Source organism: Lepidochelys kempii, chromosome 13, assembly GCF_965140285.1.
Source record: "Lepidochelys kempii isolate rLepKem1 chromosome 13, rLepKem1.hap1, whole genome shotgun sequence".
Lineage (NCBI taxonomy): Eukaryota > Metazoa > Chordata > Testudines > Cheloniidae > Lepidochelys > Lepidochelys kempii.
Window position 1 is genome coordinate 19,286,579 of NC_136392.1, and position 16,680 is coordinate 19,303,258.

The 16,680-nt window shown below is 42.8% G+C and overlaps 1 protein-coding gene across 4 annotated transcripts in view; it reads left to right on the top strand.

Moving 5' to 3' along the window:
* The window catches only part of SLC13A3 (solute carrier family 13 member 3), a 42,473-nt gene extending 26,697 nt beyond the window's left edge, over positions 1-15,776 (top strand). For all 4 annotated transcript variants that reach the window (XM_073309550.2, XM_073309551.1, XM_073309553.2 and 1 more), the window contains 7 exons: positions 1,060-1,155; positions 3,864-3,968; positions 5,093-5,190; positions 6,089-6,201; positions 6,539-6,700; positions 9,467-9,604; positions 14,068-15,776. In XM_073309550.2, the coding sequence (XP_073165651.1) occupies positions 1,060-1,155; positions 3,864-3,968; positions 5,093-5,190; positions 6,089-6,201; positions 6,539-6,700; positions 9,467-9,604; positions 14,068-14,253 (898 nt within the window). In that variant the 3' untranslated portion in view covers positions 14,254-15,776. The remainder of the gene's footprint in view (positions 1-1,059; positions 1,156-3,863; positions 3,969-5,092; positions 5,191-6,088; positions 6,202-6,538; positions 6,701-9,466; positions 9,605-14,067) is intronic.
* The last annotated feature ends 904 nt before the right edge of the window (positions 15,777-16,680 follow it).

Consider the following 16,680-nt stretch of genomic DNA (forward strand, 5'->3'; position numbering starts at 1 on the left):
GGCTGATGCAGTCATCTGCTAAAAGTGATGAAATCTGCAAATCTGACAACTTCACTCTCATTTACATTCTGAACAGTCTCTGTGAACACAGGCTGTGATTACCACAAATAAGCTTCTTTAATGCAGGGGCCAAAGTCTCCTTTGCATAATCCTGGGGAGAAAGGCAACACAAAGTAGGATAAATATTGGTCTTGTTTACAGTAGAGAATATTACCACCAGTGAGAGCCGTAGTGTAGATAAGGCTCCTGTGGCTTCCTCTGTTTTTACCACTGCATCAATGAAACCTGCCCTGAGCAGGACCTGTCTAGTCTACCTCAAGGGACACATCTTGCTCCCCACCCTGAGTACTAATGAAATTTACATACTCATAACCCAGGGAGAATTCAGCCCAAGGGTTTCTAGGCAGCACCAGAGCTTTTCTGTTGGTAACTAGAGCCACGTTTCTGGCAGGCATCAAAAAGCGCCTGCTCAGAACTTGCAAGTGCTTGTCTCTTTGCATGTGCCTCAGCCCATCTGTGCTTGCCACATGGACAATTGGATGCATTAATGTCTGTTTGTGCACATAAATGAATGTGCTCATAGATTCTGCAAGCACATTTGTGTCTTGTCATGAGCGGGTGGGACTATCAAGCTATAATATCCACTGTCCAACACATTAATGGCTAGATTTTGCCCCCTTTACTCACACTGAGTGCCATATTACTACATGAGTAGTCCCACTGATGTTTACAAGGCTATAGGCCAGGTGAGGTACGACTCAGTATGAGTAAGGGTGCCATGAACATTATTTGTGGCATTATGCATAACTTGTCTGAGAGATGGGAAGTCTATTTAAGAGATTGGAAGTATTTACTATACTATGAAATGGATCCATATGATACTGGTTTTCTGAAATCACTGGTCCATGCTGTACCCTTTATTCTCCTAAACCTTCCCTGTAGCCACCCTGTGCATGCCCTGTATGGGTGTGTGCAGGAATAGTAAACATGAACATCAATGTTTGAGTTCCATTATGAACCTGCAAAAATGAGTGGTGTTTGTTATTTCTGTGTTGGTAGGCATTGCAGAAAGAAAAAGTCAGAAATAAGAGTGGATGCAGAAGACCGAGCCCGAGCAGTCATAAAGGAAGATTATCAGAAACTGGGGCCAATGAAGTGAGTCGCGAAAAGAGAACAAAAATGACACAGAAATCAACCAGGCTGGAAACAACATTTCTGGGGAGGGAAACTGAGGATATTTGTCAGAGTTTGTCAGTGAATTTCCATTTGTTAGTATTTGTGACCATTTTGAGTTTGTTTTCCTCAAACATTCAGTTGCTCTGTCTTTGCTAATGCAGATAATTGCAGATAACAAACATGTAGCTCCAATATTCCACAAATGCCAATTTTCAATTGTAGATGACAATTCATGCTGTGTTAATTACACATTGTAAGTCTTTTAATCAGGAAACAGAAACAATATCATGTGACTTATGTAACTAGCCAATACAGTGTGAATTTTTAATATTCACAGAAAGCTGTTTATGAATGGTCTGCAGAGCACGTATTATTTGCTGAAGAGATTCATGATGAATATAAAGAATATAATTCAATTATTTTATGATCTGTTTGTGGGCAATTTGTGAACAGAAAATCAGATGAATTTTTGTGGAATATATTATTGATTGTGAATTATTCTCTGAGATCTATTAATCAGTCATGTGAAGAGAAAACAAGATGCGTTCGAGTTGCTTTTTGACCTGAAATGGATTATTTTTGGTTTTGTTGTTGAATTTTTGGTGGTTCTCACCCTTATAAAAGAAGATAAATATAGCTATATTTTGAAACAAAAAGTCTAAGGGCTTGTCTAGGCAAACAGCTGGCAAGCAGCCAGCTGGGGTATAAATGCACTTTCTGTGTTGACCCTGCTGCAGCTCACTAAAGGTTCGCTAGCGCTCTTTTACCTACACCACCTTGACGCAGGTGTAGATGCAAGCAAACTACGGCACTTTTAGTGAGTGGCAGCAGAGTGCGTGTGGATAGTTCCAGTGTGGCAGGCCAGCGCACTGTAGATTTCCACACCAGCTTGCTGCACAGTAACTCTTGGTCTAGACAAGCCCTCAATGATTTGTTTCAAAATAGTCAAAAAGAACCATTTTGACTCTTGGAGGGGTGGGATGGGGGGAAAATCCATTTTTTCTGCCAAAAGTATGGGCTGAATTTGACCTGAATTAACTAATAGTTTCAGTGTCCCCCAAAATGCATTTTTAAAAATGAATTTACTGTTTGCCAAAAATAAATAAATCGCCCAGCTTTACTCACAGAGATATTGCGAGGGTTCACTGATGTAGGTAGCGCAGTACAAACAAACATTCTAATTATTATTCTTGTGTGCTCTAAATGAAAGAAATTGGTTTATTTTTTTCCCTTCAGTACATTATGGACCAGCCTGCAAAATGTCATTGTAAGAATCAAAGTCCCACTTTGAGTTTTAGGAGCAGAGAAAGCCCATTAAGCCATGTGCTACAAATTTGATTAGCTTAAATTCAACCCAAGTGATTTCTTTTCAGTGGTTTAAGTATCCCTCCTTCCTTGTGTCTTTGAGAGGTTTTAAGGCAATATTTTGGATGTGTCTTGGTCAAATCCTAGCTCCACTGACGTCAATGGGAGTTATGTCACTGACTTCATTCAGGTCAGGATTTTACCCCCTGGTCCTTACTAGAAATATTAACACTAGCAGATGTTACTGCAATTGTAAGACCTCACGTGGAATACTGTGTGCAGTTCTGGTCTCCCATGTTTAAGAAGGATGAATTCAAACTGGAACAGGTACAGAGAAGGGCTACTAGGATGATCCGAGGAATGGAAAACTTGTCTTATGAAAGGAGACTCAAGGAGCTTGGCTTGTTTAGCCTAACTAAAAGAAGGTTGAGGGGAGATATGATTGCTCTCTATAAATATATCAGAGAGATAAATACCGGAGAGGGAGAGGAATTATTTAAGCTCAGTACCAATGTGGACACAAGAACAAATGGATATAAACTGGCCACCGAGAAGTTTAGACTTGAAATTAGACGAAGGTTTCTAACCATCAGAGGAGTGAAGTTTTGGAATAGCCTTCTAAGGGAAGCAGTGGGGGGAAAAAGATCTATCTAGCTTTAAGATTAAACTCGATAAGTTTATGGAGGAGATGGTATGATGGGATAACATGATTTTGGTAATGAATTGATCTGTAAATATTCATGGTAAATAGGCCTAATGGCCTGTGATGGGATGTTAGATGGAGTGGGATCTGAGTTACCCCGGAAAGAATTTTCTGTAGTATCTGGCTGGTGAATCTTACCCATATGCTCAAGGTTTAGCTGATCGCCATATTTGGGGTCAGGAAGGAATTTTCTTCCAGGGCAGATTGGAAGAGGCCCTGGAGGTTTTTCACCTTCCTCTGTAGCATGGGGCACGGGTCACTTGCTGGAGGATTCTCTGCTCCTTGAAGTCTTTAAACCACGATTTGAGGACTTCAATAGCTCAGACATAGGGGAAAGGTTTTTCGCAGGAGTGGGTGGGTGAAATTCTGTGGCCTGCGTTGTGCAGGAGGTCAGACTAGATGATCATAATGGTCCCTTCTGACCTTAGTATCTATGAATCTCCTCCCTTATCAGCTCTCAGTTATTCACACCGTCAGTAGGGAATGCAGTCTACATTCTGCTCTCAGAGATGGAAAGTCCCCATGTGTCATGTGTGAAGTTTAGTGTTATTCACCTTTCTAAACTAAGGCTTGAAATGCAGTGAAATCATCACTAGCAGTTAAAGGTGACCTGGGAAAGGTAACTTGTGTTCACTTCATTAGCATGACTGGTTTTTAATTGCATCTCCTTAAACCTTAGGTTTGCAGAACAGGCAGTTCTCTTCCTCTTCTGCTTGTTTGCAATCCTGCTGTTCTCCAGGGACCCAAAATTCATCCCAGGTTGGGCAAGTTTCTTCACTCCTGGGTAAGATTCTATTTTCAATCTGTTGTAACATTTTTCAATAGTATTTCCAGGCTTTTGAGATCCCTGTGTTTTCTATTGTCCTTGTTTATACTGTTGTCCAGGTTTCATGGAATAAATGGAACTGAGCCTTATGTATCTCTCTAGAACCATTTTAATTGTTTATGTTTCTAAGAGGAGGTAGTGGAAGCCTTGTGGGATGTTAGTATTGAAAATGCTCACACCTATTTCCTGACAGCCCTACGGCCTGAGCTCTGGGAATGTTGTCTATTGATACATTTAGGGCCAAGTCCTGAACCCTTTGAGCAGGCCATTGATTTCAGTGTGGGTTTGGACTGAATCAAAGCTGCAGGAGTTCACCCCTTAGTGCTTTTTCTCTTTGGTTTGCAACCTTTTCTCTGTTGTGACATCCAGACCTTTCTTATGTGAAGACAAAGATTAAGAACAATGAAGGCAATAATAATAATACTCACAGAGTGAGAGCAAGTTGTTTCTGCACAGAAAAGAGACCCGCTCTATTTCTCTAGGGACACAGTTCAACAGACTATTCATATTCAGAAAAGGAGTTCACTACATGCTTGGCTTTAATGGGAATCAAGTACATGCTTCACAGATTAATTTTGTTCTCAATAGTTAACAGTTACTTAAAGTTAAAGTTTAAATGCTTTGCTGAATTGGGGCCTAGAGTTTTTATATCATGCTCTTCACTTCAGAAGCTGAGCATTTTACAGAGATCATAACCAAAACAGGCCAGTGGTCTGATTTTCCTACTTCCCTGCAACCAGCTTAGGCAATCTCCCCAGACCTCCATAATCAGTATTCTTCTCACACTCTCTAACAGACTGAAAGTGATTCAGTCATTCGAGCAGCCAGCACTGCCAACCCCTCCCTATTCTTTTTAAAACTAGGTTTTTGTGTTTTCAGTGTCTCTGATCAGTTTTCTAAAGGAGTCACAGCCAATCTTAGAAATGTAGCTCAGAGGGGAATTAAAAAAAAAAAAAAAGAATCATGACCAATGAGTGTTGTTGATGTAAAATCCTAATCCTCTTTGGTAAATCCCAAGTTTTATAAACTTTACAAATCTCAAGACTTTTGCTGCTTACAAGTGTTTCTGCTCCTCTGGTCAGGTTTGTCTCAGATGCGGTTACTGGAGTCGCCATAGTGACCATACTGTTCTTCTTCCCTTCACAAAGACCATCCTGTAAATGGTGGTTTGACTTAAAAGGTAGGTTGTAAGCCCTCGGGGTAGGGACTCTGTCCCCTTCTTCTGTGTTCTCTATAGGGTGAGCACACTGCAGGAGCTCAGCACATAATAGTAAGGCAGGGTACTCGGTCAGCAGGTCTGGGGTAACATTTTGAAAAGCACCTATGTCCCATTGACTTTCAATGAGACTTCAGCACCTAAGTGCCTGAGTCACTTATGAAAATTTTACCCATATGGCTCTGGCCACCTTCATCTTTAATTGGAGATGCAGCCTGTGCAGCCCATGGGCTCAGCTCACAGCAAAGCAGCACTTGCTCTGGCCTAATGTCACCAAACGAAAGCCACTGCCATGACGTCATTTCATGCAGATTAGGGGTTGCTTTCAGGCTCCCGGAGGTTGCTCCTATGACCCCCACTGGATGTAATGTGGGTGTCCTTAGTTCACAGAACATGAAAGCCCTACTAGTTTACCTTTCCATATGACACAACAATTGAGTTCTCATTCAGAAGTGACCTTCTGGGGGGAGACACAGCAATTTCCTTGCTAGAAAGCTCCTACCACTTTGAGCTGCAAGTAGAAAATTAATACGGTGATGAACTTGCCCACAAAAATTACAAATGTCAGAAAACTTCCTCCTGCCAGAATCTGCCAGATGTCAGAGAGAAGAATATCTAAGTCTATTACACCAAGGAAATTGTCCTTTATGTTAATAAAAAAACAAGCTGAGAAAAAGCCCAAGAAAACCGTGACTGCTAGAACTTTTTGCTGCCTGTTTAATTGAAATTGAAATATCCATGTGTTTGTTATTAAGTGATTATCAGCTAACTTTGACACAAGTGAGTAATGTAGATATTTTATCAGATAACAAGTTATTTGTTAATCTGTGTGTGTGTGTTTGGTGGGGATCTCTTTGTCTAGCATCAAACACTGAGAATGTGCCTTTGCTGTCTTGGAGAAGGGCCCAAGAGACTGTACCCTGGAACATTATCTTGCTGCTCGGTGGCGGATTTGCCATGGCAAAAGGATGTGAGGTAGTATTTGGAGTGCTGCCCATCATTGATGTTACCTTACTGTCATTCAGCCCTATGCCCCTGGTTTTTAAAAGGGTATCAGTTTGGTTTGCTCCTGCGATTTTGCTCCTGCGATTTTGCACCTGCAGTGTATGGCAGTTAAGACATTGAGTGACTGGATCTGACATCTAAGGGCTATAACATGCACCCCTGCCCCAAGGTGGCTGCGTTTCAGAAGTGGGTGGGCGAAGTGATCCCTATTTATATGTAGTTTGCAATTCTGTGAAATGATCTGAGTCTTGCGTGGAAATGCAGGAACTCAAATATAAAACCTGCTGCATTTTCTCTCCTGCTGCAGGAGTCAGGCTTGTCTGTCTGGATCGGAGGCCACCTGCATCCCCTGGAGAGCGTGCCACCGGCAGTGGCTGTCGTGCTTATCACAATAGTGATCGCCTTATTCACAGAGTTTGCCAGCAACACGGCCACAATTATAATCTTCCTGCCTATCCTGGCAGAACTGGTAAGATACATTACCATGACGGGGCCAGCTCTGACCCCTCTGTGGTCTCTCTCAGTGCACCCCCTTAGGTGTTACGCCTCGTGTCTTTACCTTATCTGGGATGGAATCCCAGAATTCTCCCATTATCAGACCAGGCCCTGCACTACAGAACCCTGTGTACCCGTGTGATGGCTCAGCAGGCCTGACTAGGTTCAGCCCCTGCAGTTCTTCCTTGTGGGGGCTTGTGCCCTGTGGTGGCCACAGTGACAGACAGCCTTGTCTGAATAGTAGGAACAAAGCATAACATAAGAGAACAAGGATTTGAACATGACAAAAGATCTTCTGCATGTCTATCTTACCCTAAGCCCTACCAGCCTGTGGGTGTGGGCCAGGCAGGTTTTGCTTCATCTGACCCCCTAGCTGGAGTCTCTCTCTGTGTCACTCTGTTCCCCACCAACAGCTCCCTCCAGTTGCCTATCCCCTCTCTCCAGAGAGTGACTTTTTAACTGCTTAGTGTCCTTTTAGTGTTTAGGTGCCCAGCCTTGGCAAAACAAGTCTGGTAACTTTGATTGGAGCAAAAAAAAAAAAAACGAGGAGTACTTGTGGCTCCTGAGAGACTAACACATTTATTTGGGCTGAATTTGTCTGGAGCGTGGATGTAGCATCTTCACAGTTAAATAGCCCCAGGCATCGTCTCTTAATGATCCCTCTGTGTTATGTATCTAGAGCCATAGTGTTGTCTTCCTATTAGTTTCCTAACAACCCTGCTATTAACCAATAACCCAATACAGCCATGCTGTAACTATCCCAATAACCACATCACATACAGTATTTACAAATTATTACAGTCAGCCCCATGTCCTTCACAGTTTAGGTACCCTGTGAAAACATTTCTCTCTATTGGAGCAGCCTGGCCTCCATCAGCTGCAGAAGACGCACTAATCATCTGGGCAGCCATGGGTCACCTCACTCTTCTGCATACGAGGCCCAATAGTCTCCAGGATCTCAGCTGGCCCATCCAGCTGTATGGGGTTGTGACCATGGTCACTGGAGGGGCTATACTGAGATTGCTCATTCAAGGCAAATCGCAAAGAATAGGTCAGACGATCCCCCAAACTGGTGGTTTATTCTATAATTAGATTTCACCAAGCCAGTAACCAAACAGCTCCTGTAATACCTTACTGATTACCAAGAAGCCAAAATACATTTCCCTTTAAGCACTCCAGCCTTTGGCTCCCACGCAGACAGCCTACTCTAATATAGTGAGGGTTACTAAAAATCTTATTCACCGTATATAAAGTTCTACCAAGAAATCAGACACATTAACCACCAGGTCAATGAATATTTCAGATCTCACCCAAATACATACTTATGGCCAATCCTTATTAATTAAGATTTATCAATAAAAAGAAAAGACAGAGAGTTGCCGTGGTTAAAAGATCATTTGATGTACAGATATGAATAAAGTTCTTAGGTCACTTTTAATAGCAGAGATGGTGAGCTTGCTTTGTAAAAAGCCTTCTGGAATCAATTAAAAAGGCTATAGTCCAATAGGCAGTTCTTGTGCAGAGTTTGTTCAAGTTCTTCCATGAAAAGTACAAGGTTAATCCAGAGTAGACCTGGAGACCTCAGTTTCTCAAGCTTAGACTTTCCCTGTCAAAGTTTAAGCAGATCTGAGATAGCAAGCATCAGACGTGAAACTTCCTTTATAGCTTGAAGCAAGCTGTGTTCACAGCAGGGCTTGCTTGGTTGAAGAATAGGTAATGTATATTGTTGCTTCGAAGCTAATCCCTCATTCCTAGGCATACCCTGGTAGCTAGTTGCATTCATTAGTATAGGGAAATTAACCATCAAAGAGCTTACAGGTAGTTTACTACAAATTTCAAAGATAAATGAAACAATAATATTATTGCACCGCAAGTCCCATGTAAATGGGAATATCCCCTTTTGACCTCTGAATCAATAGAATACCATAATGAATCATTAAAGAGAGGAACAGAATTTTGGCATCTACAAGCTAATTAGATCACGTTGTTAAACTTCTAACAAGGTAAACACAGAAAAATACAACTGGGATCTATTCTTGATTCTCTAACAATACAGGCCTCCATTTCAAGGACTGTAGTCTATTTAACATGCCTGTGCTAACAATCTGTAAGGAATGGACCTGTATACAATTTCAATACTCTTCTAATATGTCCTTAAGGGTTGGTTTTGGGTCACTCTGCCTGCTGGTTGCTTAACCCTCACTGGCTCAGCCTCACAGGGGTCTACATTCCCCCTGAGGCCATGTAAAGAGACCTCAGGATTTAGTCAACCAGTAGTTTTGCTGATGGTGTGATGGCAGGACTGGGTATGGTGTATTTAAGTGGTTAGAACAGGCAACCAGGAGCCAGAATTCTTGGTGTCCATTTCTAGCTCTGCCACTGACCTGCTGTATGACCCTGGGCAAGTCACTTCCCCTCTCTGTGCCTCAGTTTCCCTATCTATGAAATGGGGATAACAACACCTGCGCATTTCAAAGGGAGCTTATATGGCCTGCTTAATATATTGGAGTGTTTGGAAACAAGATGCTAAGGAGCATAAGTACATGCTGCACAACATGCATAATAATAATTTTTAAAAATGTTATTAGCAATAGAACAGCAGGATATGCTATTATAAATCATAGATCACTGAGTTCTGCTAGGCACAGTGCTGTAATTATTTGCATTCTTGGATGTATTTCCATTGTAGCTCAGAACCCCTAATGTATAGTGTTTTTTTTTTAAATTTTGTTCTTTCAAGGCAATTCGTCTGAAAGTAAATCCCCTGTATTTAATGATACCAGGAACTATAGGATGCTCATATGCTTTCATGCTGCCAGTCTCCACGCCCCCTAACTCAATTGCGTTTTCTTCTGGACACTTGATGGTCAAGGATATGGTAAGTTGTTTTATGTACAAAAATCACTGAAGACACAATCATCTAGATGAAGAGTTTTTAAGACAATCATTTTGAGATATGCTACCAAATCAGCGTTTTGTAAAATAAAATCACAAAGGTCAGTTTCTGTTATGAGCAGTGTTTGAATGCAAAGTACTTCATTCATGATTGGTCATATCTAGCTGCCTTAGAAAGTGTTATTTAGGTAAAAATGGGCCAGATTCTGCCCCTGATTAAACCCATGTAAATCCATAGTAATTCAACTGCCTTCAGTGGAGTTACTCCCAAATTTCTTCTGAGAGCTGAGTCTGACCTTTAACTAATTGAAAAGTGGATCCAGGAACTAGAAAAATAATCCATTTTCTGTCTCCCCCTTTAGATATTAAACTAATATATTGTAACAAGGGGATGCTTATCTCCCTGCTGTCCATTTTGCTGAGTTTGAGCTCAGACCTGTCACAAGGATCTCTGCTCTCCACTTTGGGAGAGTGAACACGAGTCCTTTAAATGACTCTTGCGGAAGTGTCTTTGACCTTTTCTTCTTCACATTCTATTACTGTGCTTCCCCTTTGCTAACTAAGTTTACATGGCATTCACAGGTTCCAGTGAAAAATAACCTTTGGCATCTCTTGGTCATAACTAGTTCTGCAGTTGTTTGTGACCTAGGGTTCTTTGCACTGATTTATCTTTTAGATCATGAATAAAATATCAAGCCATGAAGTTACTGAGCATCCCAACTAAATTTCCCAGTAGACCTTGGTCAAGTCACCATCTCTATGTGAAGTGCATGTTACTACTTTCCTTTGGATTGGTTAAGTGGATATACTGCCAGTGGTATCTGATGTAGATGCTGTCTGAATCAACTGCACTAGAATATTTCAGTCTTTTCTGCTCTGGAAGGAATTATTTGACATAATATGCTTGGAGCAATCACCCAGGCAATTCCCATTCAGGAAGATGATAAAGGGAAACAGAGAAAGGAAAGACAGACTAGTTTAGGAAAGCCAGAATGCTACAATATGAAGCTCTCTAAGTGAGCAGCAAAATTAATGTCTCTCAAAACTCAACAGGAAACACATATATGAATTCTCAAATGTGCTGTCAAGTTCTCTGTAGAGATTACATTTACAGTCTGTGTAACAATTACCCTCGCTAATGAACAGACATGCTATTTCCTAAACAAAGAGTCACTAAGAAAAGAAGAGCTACTTCTCCTTTTGATTTTACTATTAAGTTTGTTTTGTTTTCCTGTCTGATATATTCTTGTCAGCATTTTTTAAAAAAAGACTTCTTATTAAGGCAAAGTTATAATAAAGTGTTTACATTCGACACTATACATTACTATTAGTTTTTTAATGTAGATCCTTACATTAAAGAGCACAAAAGCAACATTTTCAATTCACTGGGCAGAAGAGATTGATCACAAAACTCCTATGAATGTCCATGGCGGTCAACTTAGTACATCTCTGTACTCCAGACAGAGTATTTGTCCCCTTATATAACACCTCACCTGTGTCTGTGGCCCCCTAATGGTGAACCAAGCCCTTTTTGGTGACTTGCAGAATAAAACATTTTTAGAAGCAATGGCTGAGGAGTGGAGATGGTCACATAGGGGAAAGGATCTCCTTCTTATAAGTGCAACCATTCAGAGCTGGTTAGAATTCACATGAAGATGGCTCAGATGTTCTCCCCCAGGCTGTAGCGTTTACGTTGCGAAAGTGACTTTCAGACCATTTTCATACTGTTCTCACACTCTTATCCTCAAGGCCGGTGAACATGAGCAGAAATCACTAGATCTGTTCGGTAGGAACCTAGTCTTATGTGGTTCCATAGTATAGTAGGTTGGTTAGGAGATCGCTGGTACTAGCTGCTAAGTTGGTTTGGTTACCTAGTGCCTCAGCCCACAACTCGGTGCTTCTCAGCATTTGCACAAACACCCAGTAAATGAGGAAGTGAGAACTGGGGAGAAAAGAGCAGGCCTGTTTTCAGTTTCCTTCAGAAGAGAAGGGTGCCTGGAAACGCATAGGAAGGGGATTGAATATTACAAAACACCTTGGTGTGCGGAAGGGCAAGGAGAACACTCAGTGAAAAGCAAGGAGGTGATGAGGAATTGGGTAGGCTTCTCTCAAGATTCCTCCCAATTTTCCTCTCCTTACATCTTACCCCAGAGTTGCAGTTACTCCCCTCCAGGAAGAGGGCTAGACACAGCTACTTCCAAAGCCCATCTGCATTTTGTGCATCAGCCGGAGGGGCTTGCTGGAGAGTGACCCGAGGCATTCCCTCTCCTACAGGCTGAGCTTTACAGCCTTTGCCAGCCTGAGAAGTGAGAATCGGAGACTGGGACCGGAACCCAGTTTGCCAAGTTGGAAGCCCAAGCATTGCCAGGAATCCTGCCCTGAGTGAGTGAAATCCAGACACTATGGGGTTTAGTACTTCAGCAACTCAGTCTCTTCTCTGGCCTTGGTGCTCAGACAGCAGCACTCATTAATACAGGGTTGGGTCCTCTGTGTCCCCCACATCTTGGTCAGCAAATTTTACCTTGTGGTTATATGTGCCACACTCTGTTCTGTAAAGGATCAATCTTTAAGGCTCTGCAACAGTGGCTGCTGCATGCAATGAGATAAGGTTCATTTTTTCTATTGGAAACCATGGGAATCTAGCCGCCTGGATTAGCCTTTCGCAAGGGAGCCAGAGGGTGAAGGGCTAGTGCCAAAGTGGTTAAAGAAGAGGAACTTCAGAGATCAAAAGATTCATGTTGATGAGCAGGGATCTGATCTCACACTATGTTTAAATATGCTGCTTACACACCAAACAGCGGGCAGTTGGAATAAGAGGAAGCCAAGGTTATGTGCATGCACCCAGGTCTATGGCTCAGCTGAGAAGCTGGGATTTTATCTATGGGAGGGGCTGATAGTTATTTTTAGGGTTGGCTTAGTTTAGAGACTGTCACCCTTAATCACATCCCCTTTAACTTAATGTGAAATGATAGAAAACCCAGTTTGGTTCCATTCTTGTTGACAGGTCAGCTGGCCTGGATGTCAGCTTGTTTCCCAAGCTTGTGTTCTGCCCTTGGCTGGCCCCAGGAAGAAGCAAGTTTCATGACTTTGCTCTGATGTTCTGTGACTATGGAATGAAAGTGTAATTTGTGAAAGTCCCTTTCAGTGGCACAGGCTTACCCCATAACTTCAACGTGCTTAGCCCAATGGAGTTCAGCATTCCTTCACATCCTCTAATTTCCTTTCACCCCCACTCTACCCCAGACACCTTACAGTTAAAAGTGTGATGACATGCCTTCTTCTGGAGCTGCTACAATAGCATTCAGCCATTCAAGCCTGTTCTCTCTCTCCCTTTGTACACCCACCGGTTGTCCTGGTTTAGACTGAAGTTTACCAGTTGCCATGGTTGTATGAATTTGTGCCTTTGCATTGAGGGAAGTGAGAGTCAGTTGCTTTGGAAACAGTGAGCCAAGTCCTGATATTCCTTTTCAGTTTTACTCAGGCTCAAGCCAATGGGACTTTTGCCTGAGTGAAAACTGAGCAAAGGCTTTGGGAGAAAGCACAACTCCTTTTGAAATTCAGCTGTTTATCAGCTCAAATTCCTGTTGGCTTTACATATTGGTAAGGGGCTCTGGTGGTTTTCTTTCTGTTACATTAGGTAAGAATCGCACACCTAGCCTTTGATTATTAATTTTACTCAGCTTTTACTCTTTGCCTCCATATTGCTGTAGCTTTACAGAACTGCTTGTTCATATTAATTGGTTAAAAATGTCTGTGGTTTCATTCATTCCCTGAACATGGACACTGATTGTATTACAGAGAGGGGTGTTTTTCTAGGAGGAAAATAAAACAGGAGCTTAAAGACAGAAAGTGCTTTTTAATCCACAGACTCTTTAAGTTGGATTCTCAGTTCCCTGATGCTCAGCTGACTTGTAAGAGAATCCTTTCCTTCTGCAGAAATGAATCTTAAAACAAACACATACATACTCCATTCACTGGGATGTTAGAGATGCTTTTCTAAAGTCTGATCCTGAAAAGTTTTGAACACCCACTGCTCTTAGTGAAGACAGCAATGGAAGCTGCATGTACTCCATGGCTCTCCGGCCCTGATCCTGCACCAACAATGACTAAACTTTCATTTATACCACTGGCACAGGATCAGGCCCTAATTCAGCAATGTGTTTGAGCGTGTGTTAAGCATGAGAACAGTTTTGTTGACTACTTAAAGTGCTTAAAGTTAACCATGTGCTAAAGCACTTTGATGGCTGAGGACCTAACTCAGCATTTGGGAGTGGGGGGGTCCCTGACTTGAGAAAATCCTGCTGAAATGTTAATTAAACCCCTCTTTGTTGAAATGTTCGTTCATGTGCAGTCAGTCCTCAGGGCTGGCCAGCTTGGTTCCTTGTGTCACATGCCCAGGATTTCCAGGCTAAACCCTAGTATAATGTATCTGCATTTCTTTCACAGGCAAGAACTGGGCTGCTCATGAATCTTATGGGTGTTCTGCTCCTTAGCTTGGCTATAAACACATGGGCCAAGAGCATCTTCCAGCTGGGCACCTTCCCTGAGTGGGCCAACATCCATGGAGAGAACATCACATCCCTCTTGCCGGATGTGAAGAATGTTACTTTAAGCTCGCTAAATAAAATATGAACAAAGCCAGGTCATAGGTGGGACTCACTCGCTTAGGACTGGGGCAGAGGAATCGCCAGAGTGTACTCACAGGACAAAGGCTGGATTGCTGCTCATGTTGCACAGGACTTTCCATTCATTTTATTTTATTTTTATAAATATTATTCATTGTCACTACATAATTTTTGGGGTGGGGATCTTGGAAGATTTATCTCCGCCTCCCCACAGATACCTATCAAACAGTTTTAGAAAACTTTGTTCTTCATTAGTAGAGGGTATTAAATGGTGACCAAGTAAGTCTCTAACATTTCCAGGGTAAATGCCACTCCTGGTGAAATCTATGGGAGTTTTCCTGTTAACTTCAATGTGCTAATTTCGGATACCCTAACTCATGCTGGCTGGTATCCTTATTCCCATGAGTGAAGTCAATGGGACCATTTCAGGTGCTACTCAACTTGAGTCAGGGTATCAGAACCAGGCCCAGTGTGGGGGCCATGCTTGAGCCCTGTGATTCTAGAACACTTGTTAGGGGGGTCAAGATTTCACAAGTAATTGTGTCATGTAGTATGAAGACTATTTCTTTAGCTTCTTATGAAAGGATAATTCAGGAGACTATGACTGAGTCTAGCCAGAATTTGACGTATTGCTCCACAGTGGGAGTTTGGTAACAGTAGGTTTCCAAACACATTCATTAGCTTGGGAATTATTTTAAAACTCAAGACAATAATTTTCACCCACATTTTTGTACTGACTGGAAAGGTAGAGATTTGTGGCCATATTCACTCCTGGTGTAACTCTGTGTCTATCAGGGGCATGACACCAGTGGTTTATGTGGCTAGTCTTAAGTTGGTGAACGTCCTTTAACTGAGGTTTGAGGTTGACCTACTCATGACAGTGCAGCTCAGTCACAAGTCAGTAGACTGTTCGCAGAGGAATGTTGACCTTTTTTTCGAAACAGAGTTTGAGTCTTTTATCTGATTGCTTGGGTCCTTGCAATGAAAGGATTTGCAAATTGAGCATGATTTTCATCACCATTTTATCTAAACACATGCATTTTGTTTGTGTAAGACTCTGACTATTTAATTAAAGATCAGTGTTTGAAACAGACAAGTTGAAAGATGAGGAGTCTGATACAGTGCTTTGGGGAGGGTTAGCGAGGGAATCCTTGCACTGATACAGATGTTGGACTCAACTGGACCAGATTCCCAGCTGGTGTAAGGTGGCATAATGCCAGTGGTGTCGATGGAAGTAAACTGATTTACACCAGCTGATGGTCTGGCTCAGTTTTCCCTTGAGTTACTCAAAAGATTCAGTGTCAGCTTCGAGAGCAGACAGGGTAATTTATCCATCAGACCCAATTCTCTCTGTAATCTCAGCTGCTGCTGCTGCTGCTGCTGTGAACCCTATATTGATTACATCACAGTATGAACGTTTCCAAAGAGGTCAAGCTGAAACCAAACTGCCCGACTGTGGAAGTCAGCTGATGTTGAGACAAAATCCTCGCGATTAGGGAACTTGTACAATAAAATGCATTCATTAGCATGCCACTGTGTTATGTTTTATCTGTGAAGCCAGGGGAGAAAGGTAGGGTCTGAGGCTCTTCTCGCTTGCACCAGTCTCACTCCATTGGCTTCAATGGAGCTGCTCCTCACGTACACTGGGGTGAGTGAGAAAAGAGTCTGGTTCGCTGATGCTCTGCCTGTGTTGCCTTCATTCTAGTCAGGCCAGGGACCCTGCAGCCTCAACGGCAATGTCATCCATTTAAGAGTGTGATTAAAGTGAGGCATGAGCTTGTTGGGCCAGTTCCTGGCTCTCCCAGCCTGAGGTCGATGGTGGCAGTGGGGGCCCAGAGCAGCAGAGGCGGGAGCCAGTCTGCCTGGGCAGCGGTGGGGCGATGCCTTTTGTGTCGCAGGCACGACACCACCTGGGCACGTAACGGGGTGCCCCATATGCTGCCCTCAGGGCTGGCGGCAGGTGCCACGCTTCCAGGTTGCCTGGCCCTGGCCTTTTGGGGGCATACGGTGCTAGCTGGGCCTTGCTTGTGTTCAGGGAGAGCTGTCAACCGCACTGTGGCTGCCTCCCAGCTGCCATTGCACCCGCCCTGGAGGAAGCCCAATGCAGCCACTAGTCACTAAAGTGTCACTTCCTGTAGGCTTGGCCACATTCACCTCAGCAGGAGCCTAGAGTCCTAGCAAACTGCTTCGTACAGGTCTGGATTGTCTGCGTCGCTTGGCCTATGGCTCAACACTTATACTGTACCGTGTTCCTGACCAAGTTTAAGAGGCCTGATGCTGGCTGAGCTGGTGACTCAGCGTCTCTGAGCTCAGCAACTAGGCTTCAAAAATTAATCCAAGGGCTCTGGCTTTGGAGCCGTTATGCTGCTGATATGGTCATCCTGGGGCCTGTAAGTATGTGGGATGAACTGCAAAGTGAAAATAGCTCCCTTCT